Below are 18,842 nucleotides of genomic sequence, written 5' to 3'. Positions count from 1 at the left end.
TAAAGCAGGGGTCTGCAACCTGGAAAAGACAAATGGCCAGGCCTCTGGTTTTAGAAGACAGGCTACTGTAGTGCAGCCATTCATCTCTGCTGTCCCATTAATGAACCTTAGATAAAAGTACAGAGGGATGATCTTGACAGTTCCAATAAATCTTGATTTACAGAGAAGGCTGGGAATGGGAGTTTGACCTGCAGAAAATACTTTACTAATCTCAAATCTAGAAAAGTTGAAGTAGGGAATAATTTCAAGACAATAATTGATTGATATAGATTATATAATGCAATGTGTCTGAAAAAAAAGCAATGTAAAATTATTAAGACATATTTTCTTTGTGCTATTTAGAAAATGCAGAATGGTTCCTAAATTGTTCTTTGGCTTTTGTACACAACCGTAACAGTCTGGCTTTCACTTGTATTTTTTAGAAAAAAAATAGAGGAAATACGCAAGCAGCTGCTCATTCCTTTGATGTCCGAGTGCTAACACAGTTGGTAAATATTTTTAAATCCACTTATTTAAAATAAATTATTTCATCAAACATAATGAAATAGTAGGAATATAATTATATGAATTTAAAAATCTAGAAAGATGTGAAACTATGTAAAACATTCAATTATAACAAAGTTACTCCCAAGATGCATTGCTTGGACTAAACTATTTTGAGCCTTTTGGTATCAAGGCTGTTATTAAAGCAGGTAGGTAACAATTTTAAGAGCATGTACAGAATCACATGAATGTGTCTGTATGTATTTACATTTTTGAGTTCTTGATTTGATAATTAAAGTTAAAATCCTTAGAAACTTAAAAGATAATGTATGTTGATGTACTGAGAGTTGTCATATATTTAATTTAAAGTGTATCTTTATCTTATACTCTAATTTGATAAAAAAAAAAAAAAAACCCTCTCCAAAGTGGGCTAGAACAATGGCTCAGTGTTTCAGACCATTTGTTATTTGTTATTTTTGCGGAGAGCGTGGGTCTGATTCCCAACCCCCCCTCATGGTGGCTCATAATTGTCCATAACTCCAGGGAATCCAGTGCCCCGTGACCTCTGTGTGTACTAGGCACACACATGGTCCATAGACATACATGTAGACAAGGAAACTATACTCAAGAAATAAAGTAAATCTGAAAATGCTCCAAAGTTATTAATTACAAATTTCATTTTTTTTCTGCATGACGTTTTAAAATTGTATACCTATTTGGAAATTTAAAGTTGGATATATTGAAGAAACTGAATTAAATAAAATTCACTTAAATTAAAACTAATTTTTTAAAGGTTTATTTATGTATTTTATGTATGAGTACACTGTCACTGTCTTCAAACACACCAGAAGAGGGCATTAGATCCCTCAGATGGTTGTGAGCTACCATGTGGTTGCTGGCAATTGAACTTAGGACCTCTGGAAGAGCAGTCAGTGTTCTTTATGGCTGAGCCATCTCTCCAGCCCTATTAGTTATTTTTTAAATGCTGTTCATTTTAATACTGCCTCAAGCTATCCTGGAGAACAGACCATGATTATAGGAAGTATAAGAAACTTCATTTCAGTGTTACTCTAAACTTTGAAATCCAGAAATACTGCCAGAACTTTCAGCTTTTATAATTAAATTGAGAAAATGGAGACAGTTGGATTCGTGATGTGTCTCTGTGTCTAGCTGTATAATATTGTCAAGTGGGCATTGGATCTCCACATAGTTTCTAGTGTATTCTTCATAGTACTTAACAGGACACTTTTGTCTTGTATTCTACCTGACTTTAGGTTTTAGAGCTGCCCTTCTTCTCAAGACATGCTAGTCTTTACAAAATGGCCCTTTACTGGGTTGACTAACTTCTTGATACTGCCTAGTTAAAATGTCTAAGTCAGGGGACTTTATATTAGTGCACTGTTTTCTTTCCTATTTTCTAACCTGATCTAGATGTCTGCTATGGTGTCTTTAATTCTTCAACTATGTTTCTTACCCAGGCCATCTGTGTCCTGCGGCCTTTAGTCAGAATCCCGCCTGTACATCAACATCTAGCTGGTTCACTAACAAAATAACAGCATGAGGTTAGGAGGCTGAAGGCACTGGAGGATTTGGAAAGAGTCATGATAGATGTATTGCTTAATGTATGGAATATTCAAAGAATAAAAAATAATTATTAAAAAAAAACTTAACTCCCAAATGCTAGTACTTTCATTGAGTTTCGTTTGGTCAGCAAAGCCTGAGGGATCATTTTTTTCCTAAACTGTTAATGTTAGTACCAAAACCTCTTTTTCTTATGAATGCATTAGATTCTTCTTTTATTAATTAATTTATTAATTCACTTTACATCCTGATCACAGTCCTCCCTTTCCTGATTTCCCTCACCTGGGATATCAACCACCCTGGTTTATCAACTCACTGCAAGATTAGGTGCATCCTCTCTCACTGAGGCCAGGTAGTGAGGCCTGGTTATGGGATTGGGATTCACAGGCAGGCAACAGAGTTAGGGTCAGCTTCTGCGCGAGTTGTTGGGAGACCTGCATTACGACCAAGCTACATATCTATTACATATGTGTGTGTTTGCGGGAACTAAGACCTGTCTGTGCTTGCTCTTTGGTTGATGATTGAGTCTCTGGGAGTCCAAGGGCCCAGGTTGGTTGACTGTGTTGATCTTCTTGTGGAGTCCTAGCCCCTTTGGGTCACTCAGTCCTTCCCCCATTAGATTCTTTTTTTTTTTTTTTTTTTTTTTTCGGAGCTGGGGACCGAACCCAGGGCCTTGCGCTTCCTAGGTAAGCGCTCTACCACTGAGCTAAATCCCCAGCCCCAGCCCCCATTAGATTCTTAAAGGCTGTTTGTAAGACAGTTTGTGACATTTGTAGAACTCAGCAAAGTATTTACCAAAAAGGCACCAGATCAGTCCTTATAGCCTTTAAAACTCTTTCCTTTGTGTGTATGAAGTATTTTTCATAGGATAGTCTATTTTAGAAAGTGCCTAATACATGTGTAGTGTAACTATTAAAATATGATAAAACACATCTTCCATTTTATATTACACATGTAAAGTGTATTTTCCCAGAATGGAGTGAATTCACCTACAGCAAGGGTCTGTGAGCCGTGTGAGGAGAGCCCATGGTTCGCTCCTTCATTAGCTTCTCAGTGTGCTCCGTGACCAGGGGAAGCGCACACAGACACTGGCTCAGCATCCTCGTCCTGCCACTTCATTTGCTGACATTTTCAAAATCTTATCGTCACTTTGTGTGTGAGGTTTTGCCTGCATGAATGTATGTGTACCACGTGTGTGCCAAATACCTGGAGAGACCGTAAGAGGGCGCTGGATTCCTTGAATTGAAAGTACAGACGTTATGAGTTGTGTAGGTGCTTGGAACTGAGCTTGGGTCCTCTCCAAGAACAGCAAGTTCTATTAACCCTGAGTGACCTCTCTAGCTCCAAGAGATCTTGTTTGTTTTCTTAATAAGAACTTCATAATGATTAAATATGAATTAAATACCTTTAAAGGCTGCAAAGATAGCTCAGCTATTAAATCACTTGTTGCTCTTGTACATGCTACCAGAGGAGAAAAATAATCATGTTTCACTCTGCCATAAATCACAGGAGCTACAATAATAACTTGCCTGTGAGATATGCCTACTTGTTCAGCCACTTCTTTTCTTAATTGGATATATAAGGCCTCCTTCAAGAGATAGAACCATACCTGACACTGTTGGTGAGGTCAGGAACCTGAAACTAGATAGGTCGAGGGCCCTCAGGGACAACCTGCCATTGTTATTCTGCTAAATCAGCATAGCAGTAGTCATTTTACAAGCCTAGTAACATATTTCCACACCCTCATCAGAGGAGCTTCTCAAGTAGATGGTAACCAGCTACAGTCGTGCAGTGTTAAGAGAGCCAGCCTTTGGAGCACTGGGCCGTAGTAAATGAGGTTCTTTACCACACCCTTCTCAAGGCTCTGATCTCTGCAGAGGAGGATATGGAAAGACTACGAGAGCAGAGGTGGTAGATGACTCCGGGAAGCAGCATTTCCCAGGCAGCAGGGCGGATCTGAACTCAGAGACTGGGACTAACACTTGGATTTGTTTTAATCTTTTTTCCCCTTTCCCTTCTGATGCTAGGCCTTGAGAAGCACTTTCATTGTTACCATGCTGCCTTTGTTTGAGCACTTCAGACAATCAGACTGAAAGTGTCTGAGGTAGGGCTGCAGTGATGGCACTCACTAGATGTTCTTGCTGAGGACTCAGCTGGTTCCTGCCATTCACATGACAGCTAACAGTCATGCATTTATAACTGTGACACCATCTTCTGCCTCCTCAGTCCTGCAGAAGCATGCACACGGGCGTATGTTCCAGGCAAAACATTTGTTTGCATATAGTAATAATAATAATAATAATAATAATAATAATAGTAATAATAATCTGGAAACCAAAAGGCACTGAATAGAGCTTAGACTGAAGACAGTAGGACTTGTGATGTGGAAACAGCCATGTCATCCCTCTGAAACCATTAATAGCATTTTCTGCTGGCAGTTCCAGCTGGTGCTAGGTTCTTACCTGAGGGAAGTGTAGGTTGCCTTTAGCATATAAAAGTTACATATTAAGAGCACAGAAATGTGTGGCTGTTTGTTGTTTAGAATTTTACCATATTTGTGGTATTCTAATTTGTATACTGTTGTGGTTTCCTGTGTTCCAACCCTGTGTCTCCTACTGCAGCATGGCTTCTTTATGCAACTTTTTATCTTTATAACATTTAGCTGAGGAACCTACAAGTAGTGGATTTTTAGGAGATATACTAAGTATTAGTATTTTAAATAGTCATGTTCATGAGAAACCATTGCGGTTTCTATCTATATTAAGAATGCCTAGAAAATAATACGCAACTTATAAAAAGACCTATAAAGAACTTTTAATAACTTATAGAGAATATTTTCAAGAACTTAGGCAAAAAGGTTTTTTTGGTATAAAATGATTTCATGATAGTTAAATGTTTCATATAATTAATAATGTTAAAACTGTTAGAACTAAAATGGGTTTTATCTTTCAGCTCCTGAATTCAGACCACAGATCCACAGCCACAGTCCAGATCTGCAGCGGGTCTGTCAACCTTCGGGGAAATGTGAGGTGCAGAGCTTATATCCATAGCAACAGACCCAAGGTTAAAGATGCTGTGCAGGTACAGAAGAGCGCCTTAGAGATCGGGAGCAATTTATCCAGTATTAAAAAGTCCTAGGCGTTTACTTTCTTTCTATCTTAATTTTATGGTTATTAATTTGACTTTAATTAATAACGGTTCAATCTGTTTTTAGATTTTTATGTGTAGACTATGTGGATTTAGTAAGTGTTCCACCCTTGTAATATATCAGTAATTTTAAAATATTTCTTCTAAGGGAAGCTCAGATTCTTAACAAGAGAAGTATTCAAAGGAAGAATTGTTAGGTACTGTTTCAGAGTGCAGAAATGCAAAGATGACCAACTTTTACCTCATAGTACATTTCTTAATTGGAATATTGGGAAGACTTGTTTAGATGAAAAATTTAATTCTTTATTTGGTTCTAATTTACTATTTAAATATAAGCTATATAAATTTATCATTAAGTTACAAATGTGTTAAAAATAATGGTAATGGGTATGCTAAGTAGATAATAATAAGAAATAGAAAGATATGTCATTTATTGAGTGGACATTCTTAGCCTGAAAGCAAACTATGGGTTTTATTCTAATGAAATAATTCAAATTTGAAGCATTTTATTTCTTCCTGTGTTTTTGCATTCCCCCATAGGCAGTGAAGAGAGATATTTTGAACACAGTTGCTGATCGCTGTGAAATACTATTTGAGGACCTGCTTTTGAATGAAACTCCAGAAAAAAAAAGTATGACTATAAATAAGTTTTTTTTGTGTTTGTTTGAACAGTTTCTTACAGTAAGATGTCACGATCTAACATGTATGTCATACTCTATAACATGTTTTATAACAGTAAGTTGTCTTTTACGTTTGTGCTGAATAAAATCTTTTCCATTGCTCCCTCTTCCACCATTTTCTAAACATTTTCTATTAGCAAAGGGTCAATATTTGTCAGTTCCAAGGGAGAGTCTTTTCATGTTCTGGAACCCATTTTTTTTTCATTTTTAAAATTAGTTATTTGAGAAGTTTTTTTTTCAATTTTTCTTGCATTTTCTTCAATAATTTATTTATTTATTCAGTGTATGAGTGCTCTGACTTCCTGTACATCTGTGTGCCCTAAGAGGGCAGCAGGTCACATTGCAGATGGTTGTGAGCCACCTGTGAGGGTTCTTACAGTGTGTTTGCTTATACTCCCTCCCTCCATCACCCCTTCCCACATCCTCCTCCCCCACTCACATCTGTGCGTTTTAAAACACAGCCCATGTAGCTGCACTGAGCGTGTGGTTTTGGACATGCTGCCTTCCACTGGAGCATGCTTGACTGTATGGCTTGAGTTGAGCAGATCGCATGCCTGCTGTCACAGGTGTTGTGTGTTCATCTGTGCAGTGGCTCCGCGTGTCTGGGAACACTGTTATGGTCATCCATCACGTCTGACTCTTACAGTCTCAGTGCCCCTCTTCATAACCCCGGGGCCTTGGGAAGGCCCCATTTAGCGCTGAGCATTCTCTCATTCTCTGCACCATGACCAGTTGTGGGTCTCTGCACCAATTGCCATTTACTGGAAAGAGACTTCCCTGGTTAAGAGATTCACTCATCCAAGAGTATAACAATAAGTCATTAGCAGTGAGTCAGTTTAATATGATGCCCATTTTCTAGCATAATAGTATCTGACCTAGGGCCTATGACCTAGCCAGCCATGTGTTCTCACCCTAGCACGGCACTTGATGTGGCCCTTAGTCCAGTGGGAAACTCTCATGGCATTCATGCCTGTTTCACTGGTAGACATGTCGTACCAGGCCGTTGTTACCGTGGCCAGCAGGCTTCCCTGCACGGTGCACAGCACCTTTTAGTTCAAATTAACATAAGTTTATACGCACTATATAGTAATATTAAGTATGCTTTTTGAAACTACACCCTTGTGCCTCCATCCCTACTATTCTGTTGGTGAGTGAGTTTCTTATTCTAAGTAGTTTCTTTCCCCTTTCTGTTTTAATGAGTCATTAAATGTATTGCAACCAATTCTTTGGCATTCAGTTTTATAACAGTCTTTCTTCAGTCAAATCTACAATCCAAATTTTAAGTGTTCTTAAAATTTTGTACATCAATTATCCAAACATATTAAAGCCGTCTTTGAATTTTTAACTTAAGATTCAACTATGTTTGGTTGAATAATGTCCTTTATCCTTTTGCATGCTGTCCTACAAACTGCAGTTATAGAATGCTAACACTAGGGGGCGGTATGGTCAAAGAGTAAAATTCTTCAGTTGTACACAAATGGGATCATACAGGGACACTGGAAGAATCATCTAGTTTATGTCTCTGTGCTCCCCATGTACTTAGGGAGTCCTCAGCATCTTCTGTTTGTAGTTATACAAAGGAACCCCAGTCTCTTGAAGAGGAAGTGTAGATTGGTAACAGAATGACCCCAGTTTTCTACTTGACCTTTATATTGATAGCTTTTTAATCATATGTGATGCAGACAACGTAGTTATTCTTTACAAAGACGTCTACTGTTGTGTTAATTTGTTAGATGTGCATCTTGAGATTAATAGCAGTTATATTTATGTAGTAAGTTTTTTAGACATTTGGAGACGTATAATCTAATTCGCAAGTATCCAAAGAAAGGTGAAACCTGGCGGTTAGGGAGATGGCTCACTGGATACAGGTGCTTGCACCCAAGCACGAGTACCAGACAAAGCCAAGGTGGCATAGACGTCTATTCCCAGTGTAAGGGAGGCAGAGGCAGGGAAGACCCTTGTTTTGATTTCACACATGCATAAATGAAGAAAAAGTTAGCAATAAAATCCACAGTACTTATAAGATTAAAACAAAAGGGTGGCTATTTATCGGGGAGTTATAAAATTGATGGGGAATTCCGTCATAGGACAGAGTGGGTCCTAAAAGGGCATGTGATTAGCAGTGTCTCCTCATTAAAGGCAAGGAGAGTGTATATTCACAGGCTTATTGCTTAGAGCCCTTTGAAGAAGCCAGGGCAATCGATGGAGGAAAGAAATCAATAAAAGCAGTTTTGTCATTTAGAAGTAAGACATTACTGTCATTTCAAACATTTTTTTTAAATAAATACTATATTTTCTTTTCAGATTATGAACTTCCTCAGCGAGTTTTTGTCCCCCTTCCTGGATCTACTGTAATGTTGTGTGACTATAAATTTGGTGATGAATCAGCTGAAGAAATCAGAGACCACTTTTCAGATATGTTAGATCATGAGATTCAAATAGAAGACGTGGAAATTGCAGAGGAAGTAAACACAGGTAATTAAAGTGTGCGTGAACCACACCTAAACTCACTATGCCTTCCTGTTTTTTAAAGCTAATTCTGTTTAATACTTTGAAATATTCACTGAGGTATGTATAAACACACACACACATGACAAATCTTTACACATAAAAAAACCAACCAACCAGTCAACCAACCAAACACTCCCTCCCCCCCAAAAAAACAAAAAACAGTGTTTTCTTTGAAAACTTTGCCCAAACTTAAAACACATCAAATATTTTTTTTTTTTTTTTTTTGGTTCTTTTTTTCGGAGCTGGGGACCGAACCCAGGGCCTTGCGCTTCCTAGGTAAGTGCTCTACCACTGAGCCAAATCCCCAACCCCAATTTTTTGAGTCTAGCAAGTCAATCTCCATGACACAAATTCAGCCTTAAATATATAAAACTATTTAGCTTCCAAATATTTATTTCAGTGTGAGAAAAGTTTTTCTGAAACTTTTATAAAATTCTCCCTGCGTAATTCGTCATTTTATTTGTGTCCTCATTTTATAAGGAGGACACGAGAGTCAGGTGGGCAGTTCCAGAAGTCAGATGAAGGCGATTTGGACAGAGCGTAGACCTTCGATATATCTGGTTGTGTAGCCCAGCCAATGCCTCAAGCTGTTGTTTGCACATTTGATCTTAACCTTTGGAAGGTTTCATTTGATTTGCTTTTTTATCTGTAGTAAGTCCAAGATATAAAAATGCATATATAAAGAAATGTGCAATTTTATTTCTAAATGTTATATAATAAGATTAATTATTTGCAAATATCAATAGGTACTGAGTAAAAACAGCTTATTTTAGAAATTTGTGGTTTGGTAGAAAAATTTTGGATTACTTTCAAATATGAATGCTTATTAAATTTGAATATAGCCATTTTAAAAGTTCCTTTTCTGATTTCTTACTCAATTCTGTTAATTCCTAGTCCCCATCAGAGAACAGTACAGTGTTACTATTGTTAGTCATAGGTAAAAATCTAATATGCAGGATTTCATATATGACCGCCCCCACAGGTTGAGAACTGCTGGGTACTAAAGGGCTCTTAGAAATGTTGATGTGATCTTTAGAGTTTATGTGATTCATCTTTTTTCTTTTAGTATAGAAATCTGTACCCCAAGATGAATATACACTATTCTTCCTGATTCCGAGTAGCAGTCATCCTTCCTGTCACCTATCCTTCATTCAAGAATATGAACCAATAAAATGCTTGCCCTGCTTCCTAACGGTTCATGCTTTAAAGTTGAAGCTAACCGTTCTAAATATTTTAGAGCCAAAGAGCCCCACAGACTTTATTCTCTATGTTAAAGTTTCCAAACAACATTTTTTTTGCCTTCCCTTCTTTTGCCTTCCTCTGGCTTGGGAATTTCTAATCTGTGATACCAAAACTCTTAGGGTCTGAATTGGCTTCAGAAGGCCTACAAGCCTCTTGAAAATATTTATGTATTTGCTAGGAAATGTCTTGTATCTTTCAATGGGTTAGTGATTTAAAGAAATAAAAGAAAAACTACTTTTTAAAGTGTACTCTGATTTGCCATTCTTAAAATAGTTCACCAAATTAACTTTGCATTCATGTACTTTTAATAGTGAAATGTCTAAATCAGTGTGAACATAATAAGGAGACTGTACTTAACACATACTAATTGGTATAGGTCAGTCACTCAACATGATGTCATCTTGGTGCAGTAAAGAGAAGGCAAACGCTGAGACACTGGTGGAACCGGACATACCTTTTGGAGATGAACTGGGAGCCTCATTCATTTTATGCAAATGCAACTGAGTTGTCATTAGCTCAGGACTTCCTGTTCTATAGTAAGATTTTAAAAATGTTTAGACAGATTCTCCATTATGTAGCCCTGATTGGCCATGAACTTCCTATGTAGACAAGCCTGGCTTCAAGAATCAACCTGCCTAGGTGTGTACCATCGCATGTGGCCTAACTTATCTTTACATGTAGGAGCACACTCTAAAATAGTTATGAAAGTATACCATCATGCAATGTATTCATAAGACAAGTCATTTATTACCATTACCAAATACTATGTATTAGACCATACCAAGAACTAATTGGCAGAATGGGTAGAATTATATTCCCATCCTCACCAATATGCTGATGCTTTAACTTCAAGTGCTTTAGTCTATGACTGTTTTTGAAGATACTTTTGTAGCAGTAAAAATAAAATAGCGGCGAACCGGTCCCTGCAAATATCCTGGTAGTCACACTCTCTCGCTATTTCTGGCTCTGGCAGGCCTTTGGAACTAGCGCTGCCCTCACTCACAGCTCTCTTGGCAGGGTTCCACCATGCTAGGCATACACATCCCAATTCTGTGGCGACCCGGTGCATCCGGCCACCACACATTCTCTTGAACTCAATTAGGTCACCACATGAAAGAACATTTCACACAATAACCTCTGATACAATCGATAAGATATAATTTGCTCATCTAGACAACATAAAATTCTGTACACACCCATCCCTTAAGAATAGTCATAACAACCTGTCATATGTGCAAAGAGGAATCTTAATATCTGCCGTCATGTTCTGTCGTCTGCCTCCTTGCTCTGGCCTCCTCTGCCTCTCTAAAACTTTTCTCCTGCCCATCCTTCCTTCTCACCCAATGTCAGGCCCTGTTCTATCCTGTCCCTACCTTCACTTGCATAGTGACATCAACCTACTCTTATCTAGGTGGGCGGTTTATATCCTTATCAATTGGTTGTGTTGTGGATTGAGAATTTAGCATATAAATCTGATTGTTGGGTTACAGTTTGTTGAGTCTTGATTTTACCGGGTAGTTGGGAGTTTGTACTTTACCAGAGGGTGGTTGCTGAGAGTGTGGGCAGAGCCCGTGGCAGGGAGCCTCAATAGGCCAGCTGCTGCTGGACTCCTTTTACTGGGTAGCTAGAACCAGAGAGTTCATAGCTAGCAGAGAGCCTCCAGGAGAGATACTAATCTGAGATGAATTAGTGCTAGTTGTTGGAACTGGAATGAACAATCGCCAAGGTACTCGAGGGAACCAGTTCCACAGCTTTTTATTTTACTGAAATGTATTTAAGAGATGATTTTGTTAAATGATATCATTAGCATAGGCTCTAATCACACTGTGCTAGCATTCTTATAACAAGAGGAAATTTACATGTATAAAGGGGCACAAGGAAAGATTACATAGCAAGGAAAGGCCATTGAGGACAAAGGGAAGTAGTAGATATTTGTAAGCCAAGGAGGGTGTACTTGGAAGAAACCAAAAATGTTACTACCGAGATCTTCAGCTTGCAGAACTGTGAGGAAAAAAAGATTTCTGTTGTCTAAACAAACAAGTTAAAATACAATAATATTCTATAATCTGATTTTAAAGATAGACTGATGTCAGAGAATACAGTACAGTACTAACTACAGGAACAAAGGGGACAGATAGGTAGTTTGGCAGTTAGATATGGATACCTATATGTATAATATGTTATATAGAAACCACACTGATAGGAAGCCATAACTTTGTAGATTGTACATATTTTTCTGTTTCTGGGATTGAGTCATGCACTGACAATATTACCTTTCACATTAGTAAGTGTAACCCTTTTAGACTCTACCCAGGTTTTGAAACATGAATCAATTATAACCAAGCTAATAAAATTCATTATTATGTATTGATTTCCTGTAATATATTGAACATTAGGACTCTAAAGGTACCATATAGTGATACTTCTCAAGAGTCTTGCAACACAGTAGAATGTACAGAAAAATAGATTGTTGTGAGCCAGGTAATTAGGTCTATAATAGAAAAGTGGACAGAGTGCCAGATATGCAATAGGGGCACCATCTCAGGGATGCTTCTTGACTTCAAGTTGATATTGAAGGAAGAATTAAGTAAAAATGACCAGGCATTTTAGAAGCTGAACACTGGTTTGAGATGTAGCCAAGAATAAAAATTATCTAGAACTATGTTAGCTTTGCTTCACTCAGAATTTGTTAAATTGGAAGGGATATTTTAATAATTATATATAGTTTTAATAGTGACTGTAGTCTTTATTATTAGGTGGTAAGGTATAAAACCACAAGTTTGATGAATATATTAAGGGTCTTTAGCTAAACTTCCTATTTGTTTGGGGTTATATGCATTTGTCTATTCATTTATTCAGTTTACCCAGACACATTGGGCGTATAGTTTTATTTTTTCTTTTAGATGCACAATGAAAGCCTTGTGATGTGATATGAGTCTAGGCTTGCCGCTAATAGCTGTATGACCTGTGTAAAACCTTTCTAAGCTCCAACTCCTTTGGGGTATTTCTAAAAAGAAATACATAATAAATGCTTCAGTACTTTATCACATAATTAGTTTCTTCTCCATGAACTTCTTTAACATTAACACAAATATCAGTGGTAAAGTATGAACATAGAATTTAGTAATGTACTCAGATTTACATAAATATATCAGGGTTTCTATGTACAATAAATCCCAGAAAATTATTGAGATTCAGAAATTTAGGGCAAGTAAACTTTCTAAATATTTGGTATTATTTCTAAAGTTTTGAAATTATTTTCTTGACTATTACTATTATTTTTGTTCTATAATGTAGTTGTCAAATAGTTGCTATGTTTAAAAATACATATTTTACCATGTAAATATCTTCAAATCACATACCTTTAAAGGATAAAGGGATAAAATGCAATTTGTCTGTCAGACTGACTCACTAATGGTGAAGGATAAGCATGGCTTTAAAATTGGATGCGTTAGTCATCTAGACACTAATTTAGTAATTCCACTGTCCCTCGTCCACAATCCCAGGTGAGAGTAAACTGAGGACACACCTTTAAAGGATGCTTTGTCAGCTTTGCCTTGCTGTCAGAGCCAGTTACTCTTTGTCCCTAAATATTCATATTTACTCCTTTATTGTTTTCCATGCTCTGGTGGAGTCCATGACTTTGTGCATGGTAGGCAAGCTTCCTACTACTAGGCTGGTTACCCATGCCTTAGTCTTCTGAGACATGACTTGTTATGTGATTCAGGCAGGCCTTGCACTCCTTTTTCCTGATTCCATGCATATTCATATGCTTGAGAACCATTAGTGATTTAAAGGAAAAATTAATAATACTGATTCATTATTGTGGTGCTGGGAATGAAACTTGGCTTTGTGCATGAAGAAAGGCACGCGCCCATTCAGTTATATCTCAAGCTACTGTCCTTCCCTTTTAAGTCATGATCTGCTTCTGTATCCCAGGTTTTCTTCAAATATGCTATCTTTCCGCCTCAGACTCCTGAGTACTGAAACTGCAGGTGTGTGACACCACTATGGCCAATTAATTGTGTATATCTATGAATAAATTCTGACTATAGTTCTGCAGGGATAGGGAACTCATCTGTTTAAAGAATTCAAGTTCTGCATGACTGGTGAAATGGCACTTGCTGTCAATACTGATGACTTCAGTCATAGATACCTTTTTCAATAGTTTAATGTGTCATCCTTAATGCCGCTTTACTAGTGATTCTAATGTTCTCTCTCTCTCTCCACACACACACACACACACACACACACACACACACACACACACACATACACACACACACGCAACTATATTCTTCGTTGTTAAGGGATCAATCTGAAATACTTATTTTCAAACATAGTTCTCTAGAATTCTGAAACAGTTACTGCATTGCCACTTTTGGGATATCAAGCAAGTCTCCAGGGCTCTCTATTAAAGATAAGTAAATTCACATAGGCAGATGTATATAAATTATTGTCAGCATAATGAAGTAAAAACTTACATTCAGGGGTTGGGCATTTAGCTCAGTGGTAGAGCGCTTGCCTAGGAAGCGCAAGGCCCTGGGTTCGGTCCCCAGCTCCGGAAAAAAAAAAACAAACAAAAAACAGAAAAACAAAAAAACAAAAAAAAAAAAAAAAAAACTTACATTCAGGCTGTAGGGGTAGGTCAGGAAAAGTCTGATGACCAGAGTTCATCTCAGGTACCCTTGGATAAGGGAGAGAACAAACTCCTAAAAGTTGTCCTCAGACCTCACATGCCTGCCAACCATACGCATAGCATTCATATACTCACATCCATTCAACAATAAAGCTACATCACGTGTTCTGAGGACTATGTCACTTTGATATATAGTCCATGAAATTTAGTTCACCTATAAGGAGTAATGAACAAATCCATGTTATATAAAAGACGATCAGAAATCAGGAAAGACGACTAAGTGGATAGGAGCACTTGACTGCCCTCGTACAGGACCCAGGTTCAGTTCCCAGCACCCCTGTGGCAGTTCACAACCGTCGTTATGTCCAGTCAAAGAGGATTTGATACCCTCTTCCGATCTCTGCAGGCACAAGCCTTGTAGCACAGACATCCATGCAGACAGACAGACAGACAGACAGACAGACAGACACACACACACACACACACACACACACAGATACACATGCTGACACAGGCACATGGAGACACATAAAATAAACAAGTTTTAAAATAAAAATAAAGAGATCCTTTAAAATAGGAAAGGGGAAGGAAAATGCTGTTGGTTGTGTATATTCTTTATTGTTATATTAAAATGGCACTTTTGAGTTTATAAAGAGCTTGTCCTGATTTCTTGCAGCTTGTATGCCTTCCTGTGTGAATAGTGAGGCTTCACTGACCAACACAAATGATGAACAGCCAGAGCAACCAAACAAAACCATAGGAGTGAAAATTCAGCAAAACATAGGTATTTGCTTCCTTAATGACTTTGAAAGTGAACTGATTGTCAGTTTTCTTTTTATCTTAAAATTAATTTCAATTAACCAAAATGTTAGATTAGGACAGTATTTACTGAGTATGATCGAAGTTAAGGTTAGCCACACAATAAATGTGCATTATGGTGATTGAGAAGCCTACCCACTGAGCTGTGTTTCCACGTAATCTGAGTATGAAACAGCTGGCATACTGGGTGTGTGTATGTCCCTGTGTACCTATATGTATGCATGTATCCGTACATACATACATATATTTACAGAAGCTTTTAAAAATACTTCTTCTGTTTTAGTGTGCATTTGTGTACGAGAGATATTTTGCCCATTCTTTATGACTTAGCTTTTCAACTCACTATCATGTTTCTAAGACATCACTGGATTTTAGTCCGTACATACCTGTGTATTTGGTAGTGTGTACATACATTGTTCATCTCTGTGTGTAGTCGTATAGGCATGTTCCCTGTCTCAGAACCTAAGGGTCGGTCACGCCTTCCTTTCTTTTGCTCATCCCACTTGCATTGTTTTGTTCGTCTCCCTTTTAGGTGTGATCGCAGCACTAGCAGTTGCAGCATTTGCTGCGGGCATCTCCTTCCATTACTTCAGTGACTAGGGGAAGGCCCAAAGAGCTCCCTGACCATCCAGAAATCACTGGTCCACAGCTACGAAAGCTAAGATATAAATGCCCACCCCACAGAAGCCGGCACCGAGCTCTGCCTCGATCAGGTCGTCTGTTAGATGATGTGTTTCTGACGACGCACATGAATCACCAGCTGCCCTGTTAGCCCTGCTTTTACTATCTGGTCAGGCTCCCAAAAGTAAACTGCGCATCTAAGTGGAGTTGCATGTAACAAACCACTGTTCTGTATTTTCAGAAGGGTCAAATGTGAGCTATTTTAAGAGCTCAGTGCTATTGAACTAGATCACACATTGATCAGAATAGTGAAGCTTCAGGCAGTCAGTAGCAACCATAGCAGACGTATCATCAGTAGTTTTCTGGTAAGTTCATCTAGAGGACTTTTCTAATATGTACCCAGTTGCAGTATGTTATAGACATTGATTAAATTGGAGGCCATGAATACTATTCTAAGCATACACATGGACCATGGTTTTCTTTTTTCTTTCTTTTTCTTTTTTCTTTTTTCTTTTTTTAATAATTTTATTTTTCTTGAATATTTTATGTATTTACATTTCAAATATTATCCCCCTTCCTCCTTTTCCATACCCTCTCCCCCTACCCCCTGCTTTTATGAGGATGCTCCCATTCCCATCTACCCACTCCAACCTCAACACCTGGCATTACCCTACAATGGGGAAACAAGCTTTCACAGGACCTAGGGCTTTTCCACCCATTGATGCTCGACAATGCCATTCTCTGCTATGTATGTGGCTGGAGTCATGGGTCCTTCCATGTGTCTCTTTGGTTGGTAGTTTAGTCCCTAGGAGCTCGGGCGGGGGGGGGGGGGGGGAGGTTTGGTTGGTTGGTATTGTTGTTCTTCCTATGGTGTTGCAAACCCCTTCAGCTCCTTCAGCCTTTTCTCTAGCTCCTCCATTGGGGTTCCCTTGTTCAGTCCAATGGTTAGCTGCAAGCATCTGGCAGAGGCCAGTAGCAGCACTGAGGTGTACTGTTTGCCTCCAACCAGAAACAAAGAGGAATGTAAACCTGAGATGCTATCCTAATTAGGGCAGTTACTATTCAGCACCTCTCCCTTGTAGTTCTATGTAGCTCCTGGCAGAATAAACTAGAAATATTTCTAACTTAGACCCAAGACTCCCATCAATTATGACCAAGCAATATTTTTTCCTGATTTTATATCATGAGGTACAAATGCAGTGAAATGGGGAGAGATAAACTATAGGAAAAAAATTAAAGTCATTTCCTGAGGTTTACATCAACAGTGTAGAGAATAACGGTAGAGCCATAGTGTGGATGAAAGCCAAGTAGTGTTCCTCGGAATAACGAGGACGCTCTTTAAAGGAAGAGAGGAAACTGCAGATTATTTAGTGGGAGTAGACTCAGCTGAAGAGATCAGAGAAATGGAAGGTGGAGCAGCAGGAAGGCTGTAGGGAGGGAGGAGTGACACAGTCTAGGAGCACCCTGAGGGAGAATGGAAGAGAGGCAGCCCTTGGCAACGGGTTTCTGACACTCATTAGCAAAACAGACTTAGTGAACAAACAAACAAGCAAATCCACAAGTAAACCACAAGTCTGAAACAAGGTTCCTAAAAAAGCCAAAGTGGCTATAAAGATGGTCAGGTAAGCCGTCAGTCACATGCACAGTGCACCGCCAGTAGCAACAGTATATCCAGGAAGTGGTAAAACACCTTCATTGTTGTGAGGGGAACTGTGGGAACTGGAAACTGGTGCAAGGTGAAACTCAAACAAACTCTCATTAAAGAAACTGAAGAAGGATGGTCTTTGATAAGAAAAATTACTCAAGAAGCAAGATTTGGAATTGAAGTGTTCATGAACAGACAAAATCAATATTGTAAATTTAAAGTGTTATTTGTATAAAGCAATCATAATGAAGTATTTAAAGAAATTGTAGAAATTGTAAACACATTTAACACTGAATAAATATTGTTATGCAACATTAATGCGGAATTTTAAGATAACGATGTAACTGGGAAAATCTGCTTTGGGAGATAGGAGGGTGGTGAGGATTCAGGAGCCAAGCCAAGGTAAGGTTTGAATGTGATTGTTTCACATGAATTACTTTCAGGGCTACCTTCTCAAAGAATACTCAGGTGGTGAAACATCCCAGCGACACAATACAAATAAAGGGGGACATTAGAGGGCCACTGAAAGGTGGAGTAATACTGACTGCACACCTCACAGCTACGAGGCTCTGGGCCTTGCCTCAGCATAGAACAAAGACTAGTGCGGCCTAGCTCAGGAAAAGAAAATGAACGGACAGAGTGCATCAAACAGACTGAATTCCGCAAAGCTAAACTTTAGTTGAATTGCAGAAGTTAAGTAGACCTGCTCAGTAGAGTTGAATAGTAAAAAAATTAAGATTATTTTTTTTGTCAACACTAGCTTCAGCCTTTCCCCTCTTTTAAAAACAATACCACTATTAAATATCTCACTCAAACTTTCAAAGTACATGTGATAAGGGAAGATTGTGTGAGACTCCTATAACTTTTCAAAATCAGGACTAGCCAGAGAAAAGAAAACTACAGGCTAATAACACTTCCTAACACATGTGAAAGTCAGATTCACTGCTTGGTTAGCTCAGCATTATATTAAAAGATGTATGCATTAATTACCAAGAGCATGAGCTCACTAACTTTGTTCATGATCCTTAGAAAAGTGATAAAAATAGATACAAAAAACAAAAACCCCAAGGCATTTAAAAAACACGTGGTTAGACATATGGAAATATTTACCTGCATAATAGATTGATTAAGGCTATAACCAATACTGTTTTACCTTCACTTGGTTGAAAGCTAAGCCATGGATATGTTAATAAAAATGGTGTGATAAAACTCACCTCACACTGTAGATGCTCAGAAAGCCATCTGGCCTTGTAGCATTAAATAACCGTATTCTCTACATGTACACACTTAGGTAAATTCTTGCATGGATACTATAAGAGAACGTAGTAATGATTATGGCTCTCACCCAAATATTTATTAATTAAAAATAAGCACGTTTTAGGGGGTGTAATTTTATTTAGCAGGGAGAAGGATGTACATGGGAACACGGGTAGAATTTAATTCAGGCTTCATGGTTCCAACCTGTAATTTCAGC

The 18,842-nt window shown here is 38.2% G+C and overlaps 1 protein-coding gene across 13 annotated transcripts in view; it reads left to right on the top strand.

Annotated features, from left to right (window-relative positions):
• Positions 1–17,686, top strand: part of Odr4 (odr-4 GPCR localization factor homolog) — a 29,500-nt gene extending 11,814 nt beyond the window's left edge. For 6 of the 13 annotated variants that reach the window (XM_087580842.1, NM_001427702.1, XM_087580836.1 and 3 more), the window contains 6 exon segments: positions 423–488; positions 5,017–5,145; positions 5,752–5,842; positions 8,196–8,366; positions 14,960–15,067; positions 15,635–17,686. In XM_087580842.1, the coding sequence (XP_087436968.1) occupies positions 423–488; positions 5,017–5,145; positions 5,752–5,842; positions 8,196–8,366; positions 14,960–15,067; positions 15,635–15,702 (633 nt within the window). In that variant the 3' untranslated portion in view covers positions 15,703–17,686. 13 annotated transcript variants of the gene reach the window in all.
• The last annotated feature ends 1,156 nt before the right edge of the window (positions 17,687–18,842 follow it).

Source organism: Rattus norvegicus, chromosome 13, assembly GCF_021556685.1.
Source record: "Rattus norvegicus strain SHRSP/BbbUtx chromosome 13, alternate assembly SHRSP_T2T, whole genome shotgun sequence".
NCBI classification, from domain to species: domain Eukaryota; kingdom Metazoa; phylum Chordata; class Mammalia; order Rodentia; family Muridae; genus Rattus; species Rattus norvegicus.
The sequence above is the reverse complement of the archived record's forward strand: the minus strand, read 5'-3'. Positions and strand labels throughout refer to the sequence as shown.